The sequence below is a fragment of the Phlebotomus papatasi genome, chromosome 2, assembly GCF_024763615.1.
Source record: "Phlebotomus papatasi isolate M1 chromosome 2, Ppap_2.1, whole genome shotgun sequence".
Lineage (NCBI taxonomy): Eukaryota > Metazoa > Arthropoda > Insecta > Diptera > Psychodidae > Phlebotomus > Phlebotomus papatasi.
The window spans coordinates 96,066,153-96,077,153 of record NC_077223.1 but is presented as its reverse complement, the minus strand read 5'-3'; the positions used below and the strand labels follow the sequence as shown (position 1 = coordinate 96,077,153).

General features: G+C 37.1%; 3 protein-coding genes across 3 annotated transcripts; all 3 read right to left on the bottom strand.

Moving 5' to 3' along the window:
- Nucleotides 1–1,548: 1,548 nt before the first annotated feature.
- LOC129801088 (vesicular glutamate transporter 1-like) lies at nt 1,549–3,335 on the bottom strand. Its single transcript, XM_055845847.1, has 4 exons — nt 3,241–3,335; nt 2,888–3,185; nt 1,902–2,380; nt 1,549–1,843 (listed from the first exon to the last, which is right to left on the bottom strand). Exons 1-4 carry the CDS (start codon nt 3,333–3,335, stop codon nt 1,549–1,551), a joined length of 1,167 nt encoding a protein of 388 aa, XP_055701822.1.
- A 1,709-nt stretch (nt 3,336–5,044) lies between these two features.
- On the bottom strand, nt 5,045–7,007 carry LOC129802546 (vesicular glutamate transporter 1-like). Its single transcript, XM_055848469.1, has 6 exons — nt 6,801–7,007; nt 6,432–6,726; nt 6,264–6,377; nt 6,034–6,208; nt 5,438–5,969; nt 5,045–5,377 (listed from the first exon to the last, which is right to left on the bottom strand). The coding sequence occupies exons 1-6, from the start codon at nt 6,881–6,883 to the stop codon at nt 5,080–5,082; spliced, it is 1,497 nt and encodes a 498-aa protein (XP_055704444.1). The 5' UTR covers nt 6,884–7,007; the 3' UTR covers nt 5,045–5,079.
- Nucleotides 6,996–10,993, bottom strand: LOC129802549 (vesicular glutamate transporter 1-like). The gene is made up of 6 exons (XM_055848472.1): nt 10,863–10,993; nt 10,491–10,791; nt 10,087–10,200; nt 9,852–10,026; nt 7,681–7,935; nt 6,996–7,602 (listed from the first exon to the last, which is right to left on the bottom strand). Exons 1-6 carry the CDS (start codon nt 10,910–10,912, stop codon nt 7,022–7,024), a joined length of 1,476 nt encoding a protein of 491 aa, XP_055704447.1. The 5' UTR covers nt 10,913–10,993; the 3' UTR covers nt 6,996–7,021.
- Between the last annotated feature and the right edge of the window lie 8 nt (nt 10,994–11,001).

The window sequence follows — 11,001 nt, the reverse complement described above, 5'->3', positions numbered from 1 at the left end:
TGATAAAAAATTAGAGCAGTTAAACGGTCGTCGGACTAGAGGTTTTGCCCAGTTCCTGAAGGTCCTGAAGGTCTAAAAATCCAAAAAAGCAATTAATTTTATTGCTTTTTCAGAATTTAATAGGTCATTTGTCTTTAATATAATGCTATGCTAAGCTTTTTTTCAATAAATCTTGATTGATAATAATTTAGAACAATTAAGCCATATGGCTAAGTCTTAGCTCTGAAGCCAGCCTTAAGCCATTTGACTAAGCCTTAGATCGTCTTTAGACTAAAGGTTTAGCCCAGTTCCCGAGGGTCTCAAAACCTTATACAGCAACCGATTTTATTGATTTTTTAAAATTTAATATGCCATTTGCCCTTATAATCCAATCCTAAATCAAATGTTTTCAAAAAATCTTTACTGATATGATATTAGAGAAGTTACGCCATATGGCTAAGCCTTAGGTCTGACACCCGTATTAGGTCTGTAACCCGTATAACGCCACACTTCACGAATGATTCTGGTCAAAATCCCGAATACCTAGATCCCGAAAGCCAAAATCCCGAATTCTTAAAAGTGTCGGGATTTTGGCTTTCGGGATTTTGACTTTCGAGATTTTGGCGTTTTTGGGATTTTGGCGTTCGGGATTTTGGCGTTCGGGATTTTGGCTGCCACCGTTCACGAAGTATCAAGCTCATAAAATTAAATAAAAATCTGACCCCTTTGTTTAACCCTTTAAGGACGATTGAAACACCGGTGTCCCATAAAGAAAATAATTTTTCCCGACTACCTAAAGTTATTTATTTTTCTAATGTTTGTACGTAATTGCAAAGTAAAAGGTTGAAGGAATCTAGGATATTTTTTGCAAGCCTTCACCTATTTGTTATATGATAAATATTTAAGCTAAAAATGACGAATTTTTAAATTCTCAAATTCATAATTGATTTTATTTATTTTGTATACTTTTAATATTTTTTAAGCAAAACTATTTTGGCAATAAAAACTAAAATACTCACACGTAATATTTTTCACTAAAGCGTAAAATATTATTCATTGGTATTGTCAGAAAAATTACTTAAATTTTTGGGCTATTTTTGTCCCTATCATTCATAGAGACACAAAATACACCGAATAAGACTCTATTGGACTTTCCAAGGTTAGATGTAAAACTTATCATTGATTATGTTTCTCAGTTTAATTTTTATTGTTGATTTTCAGTCCGTAAGAAGTGTCTCGTCGTTAAAGGGTTAAAACCCTTTATTTAAATTTTAAATAATAGAAAAATCACGGTATCTGTAAGGCGTTTTTGAGATTTGAGCAAGGGCACGAATCTTTAAACTCTAAATAACCCAATTTTAGCAATCTTGAGATGATTTGAATATTCACGGCCATTAAAGCATTTAGTTAAGACATAATGAGCCACCACAGGTTTCACCAAAGAAGAGAAAAACACGGTTTAACTGATAAAGACAGACGTAATATTAAAGTTGTAAGTAAATAATCATAAAACTTAATGGTAGTATTGTCTCAGCAAATAAAAAAGTCTTTTTTCGGTGACTCGGTAGCTCAAGTCTCTGTAACTTTAGTAGCTTTAATTGTTTCTGAACATTTTGGAAGTGATAATGTGTCGCTTTCTGCCCACTTCTGGATACTTCCTTTCCCAAAAATTGCAAACACCATGCATCCGATGACACAAAATCCAACTGAAATATAGAAGATAACTCTCCATTCATCTTGCGTTCCATTCTGGGCAATTAATCCTGCAGTCATAGGAGCCAGAATTCCCGAAATAACGCCCACAGTGTTGGATATGCCCATCACGAGGGAAGCATGGTTAGGAGCAATGTCCAAGGGATTCGAGCTAAAACAATATGTTTTATAATAAATTTGTTTTTGGAAATTAACGATTGAACTCTTACAAATATGTCCTGGTTAAAGCCGTTGCACTAATTGCAATTATCAAGCAGATAAAGACAGCAACAATGTTTACCAAGTTGGACATAAGAACCAGGAAGCTTCCACTTATGATAAAACCTGAACCAATCATTATCTTCCTTACTTTTTGAGTTGATAGAACTTTTTTCGATCTTATGTAATCACTCAGAGTACTAACAACTACTGCAACTATGATGTAAACTAAATAGGGAGCTGCTGCCAACATTCCTGTCGTACCTAAATTGTACTTCAACACATCGCTCAAGAAAGTCGGAATTTGTGAGGTAAAAGTATAATTGGTCCAAGAATCACAGAAGTTTGCAGTCATGTGAGCATAGACTGCCGATGAAGTGAAGATGGCCTTCCAAGGACGTCGAACGTTGTTGGGATTCCGTCGTTCTAAGTTGGATTCAATATAGTTACGTTCTTCTAGTGAAATTCGTGGATCACTTCCTGGATCTCTCTTAATGAATGTCATCCATAAGATAAACCAAAGGCAACCTATGCCCCCTGGTATAAAACCAAAGACAGAAAACTTGAAATAAGTGTTTTCCCTAGGTCAAGCTTAACATACCAAAAATATAGAAGACACTCTCCCAACCGAAATGCTGAGCAAAGTGTCCAGATAGAAGAAAGGATGCAAAAGTACCAGTGTGACTACCCATATGGACTATTCCAGACATTATTGTTCTTTCATAGATAGGAGCCCAACGAGAATATACGTCCTGGATACTAGGATACGACACCCCCTAAACACCCATAGCATGAAAAGTTGCAAAAACAAATTTGTTGCATTTTTTACCTCAAAAAGACCAATCAAGACCCTAGTAAAAATCAATGAATATAGTCCTAGTTTAGCCGCAAATGGTGATAGCATTGCAGTAATAGAGCTCAACGCTATTCCGATTCCGAACACCTGTAAGCGTATTCGTGAAAAAAAAAGCTAAATGAAGTAAACTTTTTTACTCACAATATGACCTCCATATTTAGCAGCTAAAATTCCACCAAGAAGCTGAGTCCAGATGTAACCATAGGCGAAGGAACTGAGTAGTAATCCCTGTTCTGTAGAGTCCCAATTGAACTCTTGTTCTTCCACAATGGTACTATTCTCAGAGGTCACGTTAATTTTTTGAGTCATCGCAACGATTGCAACGCTGAGACTTACTCTTACGGCGTAGATCGTAAAGAAGCCCAGAAAACCCATAAATGTCACAATACTTCGACGAAATTTCCATACCTTCCAGCTCAGTTGATATTTGTTTGACGATCTTTATTTAATAAAATAAATAATAATTAGGAAGTCTGAGTTGTTGTTCCACTTACGTTTCTGTGTAAGCTGCATTCCTATTCTGTGGTATTTCGTCCTGAACTGACAACTCAAATCTTTCAGAAGTATTCTTAAGACGGTCTCTATCCATGCTTCAACATCAACAACAGTCTATACACTAACTCAGTGAACCAGATACAAAATTAAATTTATTCTTAAAATGACTAGTTACTTTAATTAATCATTAAAAGTATAGTGTTTCCCTGTCATATAATCTCTATTTCGCACTTTTTCTCCCCAAAATTCAATGACTAAAAAAGGATTGTAAATTGTTGATCAAATACTCAACACAAAGTTTAAAGACCTGTTAGTATTTACAAAAGTGTGCACGTTTTTGTTTACTTTAGTTAAATATTTATTTACCTTTGACTTTTTACTGCTCGAACTCAAAGAGAGAGCAGTTATAATAATCGACTATTTTTTCAACTTTTCACTGTTCTGGAGCTTAAACGGTAAGAGATATCGACTTCCGGTCTTCGATGACCCTTCCTCATTTTATATAAATTGCAATTTTTAATTACTCATACTTGTATAGAAAGGAATTGTATATATAGTGTGTATTCTGCGATATTTCTATTATCGGTGGCAGCCAAAATCCCGAAAGCCAAAATTTCGAATGGGCCAAAATCCCGAAAGCCAAAATCCCGAATGGGCCAAAATCCCGAAAGCCAAAATCCCGAATTTTTAAAACCCTGAAAGGGATGAAATTATATGGAGGAAAATGTTTAGAATAATTTCCCAAGACACAGAAGATTTCCCTTTGCCTCCAGGAAACGCGAGTGCAATCGTGGGAGTAGCTATGATACTTTTAAGAATTCGGGATTTTGGCTTTCGGGATTTTGGCCCATTCGGGATTTTGGTTTTCGGGATTTTGGCGTTCGGGATTTTGGCTTTCGGGATTTTGGCTTTCGGGATTTTGACCGGGACCCCTCTATTATATCCTCTTCAGCAATTTCCAGGTCCAAATCTGGGATACGTTTTCGTATTTAAAAAGTTAAAAATACACAATGTTTTTTATTTGTCCATGTGTTACGTGCTCTAAAAAGTTTTGCTGAATTTAAAAATAACATGCCAAACAGCGAGGTCTTACCTTAGTGCCTTCCTATAAGGAACTCTTCGTTTTTTTATATACCGTAGATGCAGGTTGCTACTGTTCTACTGCGCTGTTGTTCGTAAACTTTTCTTTGTTTAGGATCAAGGTTTTCTTTGTTATTGAACAAAACTCTTTAAGTTTATTAACAGAAAGGTGGTAGTCATCTTCGAAGACCAAGGAACCCTTATCTACGGTACTTCATCACCTTTTCTCATTAGAAACACATTCTTTAGAAAGGGTCTCGGTCAAAATCTCGAAAGTCAAAATCCCGAAACCAAAATCCCGAAAAGCCAAAATCCCGAAAGCCAAAAACCCGAAATCCAAAATCCGAATTCTTAAAAGTGTCGCTACTCCAAGGATTGCACCCGTGCTTACTGGAGGCAAAAGAAAATTTTCTGTGTCTTGAGAAATTATTCTACACATTATCCTTCATATAATTTCATATTCTTTAGGATTTTGAACATTAGGGATGGCTTTCGGGATTTTGGCTTTTAGGATTTTGGCGTTAGGGATTTCGCCTTTCGATATTTTAGCCGTGTCCGCTTTTAAATATCTTGAACAATAATAATAGGTTTTCATCTAATCCCAAATAAATTTAAACCGGTTTAAACTAGCTGTGAACTGGTAATTCCGTTTTTACAAAAAAAAAAGTTGTTCTTTTCTTTCGTAATAATACGCCATGGCGTTTGAATTACATTAAACATACATTAAACAAGCCATTAAATATTTAGTTTTATTCTCTTCATAACGTTTTAGACACTTGGGATGTTTGGACTTCTTCTGATGGTTTCGTTTTTGATGTAATATCGGTCTGAGCCCAGGGTTGAACTGTTCCTTTCCCAAAGATCCCGAATACTATAGTCCCGAAGACACAAAATCCAACTGCAATGTAGAATACGACTCTCCATTCTTCTTGAGTTCCATTCTGAACCATAAATCCTGCGAATGTTGGAGCAACGATTCCAGGAACGGTTCCAAAAGTATTAGAGATCCCCATAATAACTGAAGCGTAATTGGGAGCAAAGTCCAGAGGATTTGCGCTGAAAAATAAAATTACCTCAAATCCGAAATTTGGTTTTCAGTATTTGACTACTACTTACAAATACGATGTTTTCGAAAATGCAGTTATTCCAACTGCTAGTATAAGGCAGGCACTAATAGCAGTAACATTGTCCAAATTGGACATAATTGCAAGGAAGGCTCCGGTAACGAGAAAACCGAAACCAATAAAGGTTTTCCGTACTTGTTGAGTGGTGAGAAATTTCCTGGTCCGAAGAAAATCACTGAGTGGACTAACTATGAAGACCATGATGATGAACATTAAATACGGAGCTGCTGCTAGAATACCCGTAGTTCCAAGATCGTACTTTAATACATCGTTCAGGAACGTCGGAATTTGCGTTAAGAAGGTGTAAGTGGACCAAGTATCACAGACGTTAGTAGTAACGAGAGCTATAACAGCTGAAGATGTGAAAATTGACTTCCAAGGCCGTCGAACATTTTTATTGGGATTCGGTTCCTCAAGATTTGATTCAATATAGGCTCTTTCTTCGGGAGAAATTCGTGGATCACTTGCTGGATCTCTCTTTATGAAGATCATCCACATGATAAACCAAAGACAACCTATGCCCCCTGGTATAAAACCAAAGACAGAAAACTTGAAATCAGTATTTTCCCTAGGTCAAGCTTAACTTACCAAAGACATAGAAGATGCTTTCCCAACCGAGATATTGGGCAAACAGTCCAGATACAAGGAAGGATGTAAAAGTTCCTATTTGACTTCCACTATGTACTATTCCAGTAATGGTAGTCCTTTCGTAAATCGGTGCCCAATGAGCGTATACATCCTGAATACTAGGATACGATACACCCTAGAATAATCAAATACAATTACTCTAAGAAACCTGCAACTGTAATACTAATTACTTCAAATAAACCTATTAACACTCTTGTAATTATCAACGGTATGACCCCTTGCTTGGCTGCAACTGGTGAAAGCATCATCAAAATCGAACTCACTCCTGTTCCAACACCAAAAACCTAAAAACATACTCATTTTTCTTTGAAGTTGTTAAAATCTATTTCGAAACTCACAATGTGTCCCCCAAAACGAGCAGCCAAAATCCCACCAACAAGCTGGGTCCAGATATACCCGTAGAAGAATGAACTAAGGACTAGTCCTTGCTGTTTGGAATCCCAGTCAAATTCTTGTTCTTCAACAATGGTTCCATTTTCAAGGGTAACATTAACTTTTTGAGTCATTGCAACAATGGCAACGCTAAGACTCACTCTCAAAGCATAGACATTGAAGAATCCCAAAAGGCTCATAACAGTGACGATGTACCGTCGAGATTTCCACAATTTCCAACTGAATTTCATTTTTGGGTATCTAAATATATATGCAGAATGTCAATGGCTCTCTGAATTAATTATTTTTAGCCACAAATTCACAAAATCACTCACGCCTCGTGGCTCAGTGTCGCTCTTGGAGACAATTCTTGAGTAGACACCTCAAATTTCCCATCAGGACTATCACTAGAACTCATGCTTTACGCTTGAAATCACTCTTCAGACTGAATTGGTGGACAAAGAGGGAGTAGCATAATCAGATAGATTAGCGTCACTCGACAATTTCTCAGTACAAAAACATGAGCAATTAAACTTTTTCACCTTAACTTCAAAATTTATTGTGTTGGCGGAGTAAGTGTTTTTTCATTCATTCTTGATACATTTCTAGTTGTTAATTCTTCAAGGTCAATTTTGGCCCAGGGTTGAAGATTTCCCCTAACAAAAAACCAACAAAATATTGATCCAGCTAAGTAAACACTGGCCGCTATATAAAAGACAATTTGCCACTGCTCACGGCTCTTATCATTCACAATGTATCCCGTAATAATTGGACTGATAATTCCGGAAAGAGTTCCGAAAGTATTTGATAGACCAATTATGATGGACGCATGACTGGGCGCCAGATCGAGGCCATTGACAATATACCCTGACCAGGCAAAAGCACCAGCACCTACTCCAAAACTTATGAAGATAATACTCAATGCGGGATTGGTTGTAAAAGTGGTCAAGAGTAAGAAGATCATCTGACCAATAAAGGCACCACAATTAAAATATCGGCGAACTTGACCAGTTCTTAAGTATCCCTTGACTTGGACCCAATCGGCCAAATAACCGGATACAAAAAGTAGACATACCATTACGACATAGGGGATAGCGGCCATGATTCCAGTAGTATCCAGGTTATAGTTGAGGGTGTCTGCAAACACATGACAAATACATCATATTAGTAAATCAAGCAATTTGTCCTGGACTAGGTCCTGAATGAGGGAAATACCATTTAAAAACATTGGTAGTTGAGTTAATAAAGTGTAGGATCCCCACATTGCCGTAAAGTTTGCCACAACGACAGCCCAGACAGCTGGTGATGTGAAGATGTCCTTCCATGGGTGTGTGATATCCTTACCCTTGGAACGATCACCAATACTTGATAAGATGTATTTCTTCTCTGCTTCCGCGATGAAAGGATCCGCTTCTGGACTTTCTCTCATAACAAGGAGCCAAACAATATACCAGATACATCCAAATGTACCTAGAACAGAGGATCACAAAATAGGTTAGAATTTTATTTTCAAACTCAATCATAAGGACCAAGTTGACTCAGGCTATGCCTCGAGGAGACGAGGCCGACCCAGACTCCGATGGACCGACGGCGTGGATCAGGACGCCAGGTTATTATGGGTGCGGCACTGGAGAACAGTGGCGCGTAATAGGCTCGAGTGGCGACGGGTTCTGAGTCAGGCCAAGACCAGCAATTGGTTGTAGCGCCGGTTAAGTAAGTAAGTAAGCATAAGGACCAAGTTGACTCAGGCTGATGCTTGAAAATATTTATCGTGTAGAATTTAGTAGTAGAGGAAGAGCCTCAGTGGATGAGTTATACGGGCTTCAGACCTAAGGCTTAGCCATCTGGCTTAACTCCTCTAATTCCTTATGAGGTGTGATTTTTTTAGGAAATTGTTGTTTAGAATTGGATATTAAGCGCAAATGATCCATTAGATTTTGAAAAATCAATAAAATTGCTTGTTATCTAGATTTTTGAGACCTTCGGGAACTGGGCTAAACCTCCAGTCTGAAGCCGGCATTAGAGTAGTGTTTCTATCACTGTGAGTCCTCGGTTTCGAAACCCGAATGCGAAGTAATGCCAATGCATTAACAATGAGCAAGCCTAACCAAGAGAGAGGCTAGTACAGAAAAGAGTTCGACATTAAGAGATCTGTCGGTACAAATACACATTCACTGCAACTGATCCAATCAAGGCTGGTCTTCCGTATTATAGAATTGGTACTGTGTGTGTACTGTGTATCTCAGGCACGCAGAAGTCGAAATATAGAGTTGGAGAACCGGCTTGGGGATTAAGATAGAGTGGAAAAATGGGGAGCGGAACCAATAAAGGATTAAGCTGACCCTTACATGAGCTTCAATCCTAAATCTTAGCCATATGGCTTAATTCCTTTACTTTCCTATCAGTCAAGATTTTTTTGAAAAATTCAAATTTTGAATGAAAAAGCAAATGATCTATTAGATTCTGAAAAACCAATGAAATTGGTTGCTATTTAGGATTTAACATTCGGGAACTGGGCTGAAACACTAGGTTAAAGACCGTTATAAACAAACCTTAATACAAATTTTAGCGGTAAAAGGGATACCAAGCTATGATAATTCATCCAAAAGAATCTCTAATTCCTGAACCAATACAATCAGTGTATGTTAGATTTGGCTGTTTTTTACAGCCAAATTTTACGAGTTAAAAAATCTCAAGGATCAGCCTAAGTCTATATATCTCTTTATTTACAGAATAGGGCTATGGGTCAAATATATTAATTAATATATAATAAAGTACCGTAAATGCAGATGACTGCCCTACGTGGGTAACTGTGCCCTCCTTCTTTTCGTAGCTTTTCTTTAATTCTAACACTTAAGTGTGATTTTTACCGATCCGATCTCCCATGTCTGATCGGTGTGGATCATTCTTAAACATTACAATTAAAGAAAAGTTTACGAATAGTAGGGGGAAAAATCACCCACGGAAGACCGGAATCTACGGTACTTGGTTTTATCATAATTTTAAAACTAAGTCTTCTAATTTAAGATTCCCCAGAAAAGCTATGCAAGCCATTGTGAGAAGGCGTCGACCTCGAGGAAGGCCTAGGACAAGGTGGCTGAATCAAATTCAGAATCTTGCCTTGGAACGCCTTGGGACCGAACCCGAACATCTAACTGAAGTGGCGGAGGATCGACAAGCGTGGCCTGCTAATTTGGATGCCATGGGCCCGCGAACCCAATAGGGATAAGCGGTTGAAAATGAATGAATAAATGAATGAGTCTTTTAATTTAATTTTTAGTTTTGAGTTTTGACTCTTGCAAATAAAAGATTTTATTAAAGTTGGAAAAATTAAATTATAGGACCAAATACAAAATTTTTAAAGTGTAAGATATATATTGCCTTACCGAAAAAGTAAAAGATATTCTCCCATCCCCAAGCCACACTAATAAGGCCGGATACAAGCATTGCAGCAATGATACCAACAAAATTTCCTGTATAGGCGACGTTTCCCATGAAGGACCGTTCATAGACTGGTGCCCATTGTGCCCAAATAACTAATACTGATGGATATGCCGTTCCCTGGAATTATTAAATTTTTAAACTTTCCACCGTCAGTTGTTTTTGTTCTTCAATTCTTACTCCAACAATTCCTTGAAGAATTCTTGTAGCATAAAACAGGGCAATGTGAGTCTTAGCTGCTATTGGTATTAATAAAGCTAGAGCTGCTGTAAGACCGATTCCCATTCCAAATACCTGAAGAAGTAGGGAAAATATTCATGAAGCTTACTCTACGGAATTAAAAACTTTACTATATACTGATATCAGTCAATAAAATTTTGAAGTGCCGATTAAAAGCAATGTTTCAGATAAGTAATTGACCGATATCACTGAAAATTAGCCTGGTAAGCTGCGCTTTTATCACTAATCAAATACTCATTATATACGTATGAGTACAAGAGCTTTGCTATCAGTATTCAGTAAGCTTATAGTCAGTAAGCTTTGCTTATGGATTGCATTGAAAGATAACAATTAATAAGAATTACCAAATGTCCTCCAAAGCGAGATGCAAGATATCCGCCAAGTATTTGGGTTGTGATGTATCCGTAGAAGAAAGAACTCAGGATGAATCCTTGTTCTTTGGAATCCCAATCAAATTCTTGCTCCTCAATGATCGTTCCATTCTCTAAGGTCACATTCATTTTCTGTGTCATGGCAACAATTCCAACACTAAGATTTATCCGAAGATTCAGGAGATTGAACAATCCAAAGAAAACCATAACTACTACATGATACCGCCGTTTTCTCCAAAAAGGAACTTTGGCATCTTCTTGATATTCTCTATATCTTTAAAATTTAAAAATGAATCAAATAAATTTGCACGAGTTTGATTTGAAAAATAAAACTTATTTTATTACCTAATATGGATATTATGGATATCATTTTTTACCTCTTGATCACTAATCATTTATGAAAAATCTTAGTTTTTTTTTAAATGTAAGTATTAGGTATGGATAGTTGCTTAAAGGAGAAGAGACTGCAATCAACTGACCTGGA

Coding starts and splice junctions, on each gene's coding strand:
- LOC129801088 (XM_055845847.1), bottom strand. CDS start 3,335: ATGGATAGAGACCGTCTTAAGAATACTTCTGAAAGATTTGAGTTGTCA. Junction 2,381..2,887: donor CTAAATATGGAGGTCATATT/GTGAGTAAAAAA, acceptor ACATTCATTAAG/AGAGATCCAGGAAGTGATCC. Junction 1,844..1,901: donor GCTTTAACCAGGACATATTT/GTAAGAGTTCAA, acceptor ATATTGTTTTAG/CTCGAATCCCTTGGACATTG.
- LOC129802546 (XM_055848469.1), bottom strand. CDS start 6,883: ATGAGTTCTAGTGATAGTCCTGATGGGAAATTTGAGGTGTCTACTCAA. Junction 5,970..6,033: donor AAGCATCTTCTATGTCTTTG/GTAAGTTAAGCT, acceptor GTTTTATACCAG/GGGGCATAGGTTGTCTTTGG. Junction 5,378..5,437: donor TTTTCGAAAACATCGTATTT/GTAAGTAGTAGT, acceptor TTTATTTTTCAG/CGCAAATCCTCTGGACTTTG.
- LOC129802549 (XM_055848472.1), bottom strand. CDS start 10,912: ATGATTAGTGATCAAGAGGTAAAAAATGATATCCATAATATCCATATT. Junction 10,792..10,862: donor ATCCATAATATCCATATTAG/GTAATAAAATAA, acceptor TAAATTTTAAAG/ATATAGAGAATATCAAGAAG. Junction 7,936..9,851: donor GAATATCTTTTACTTTTTCG/GTAAGGCAATAT, acceptor CCTCTGTTCTAG/GTACATTTGGATGTATCTGG.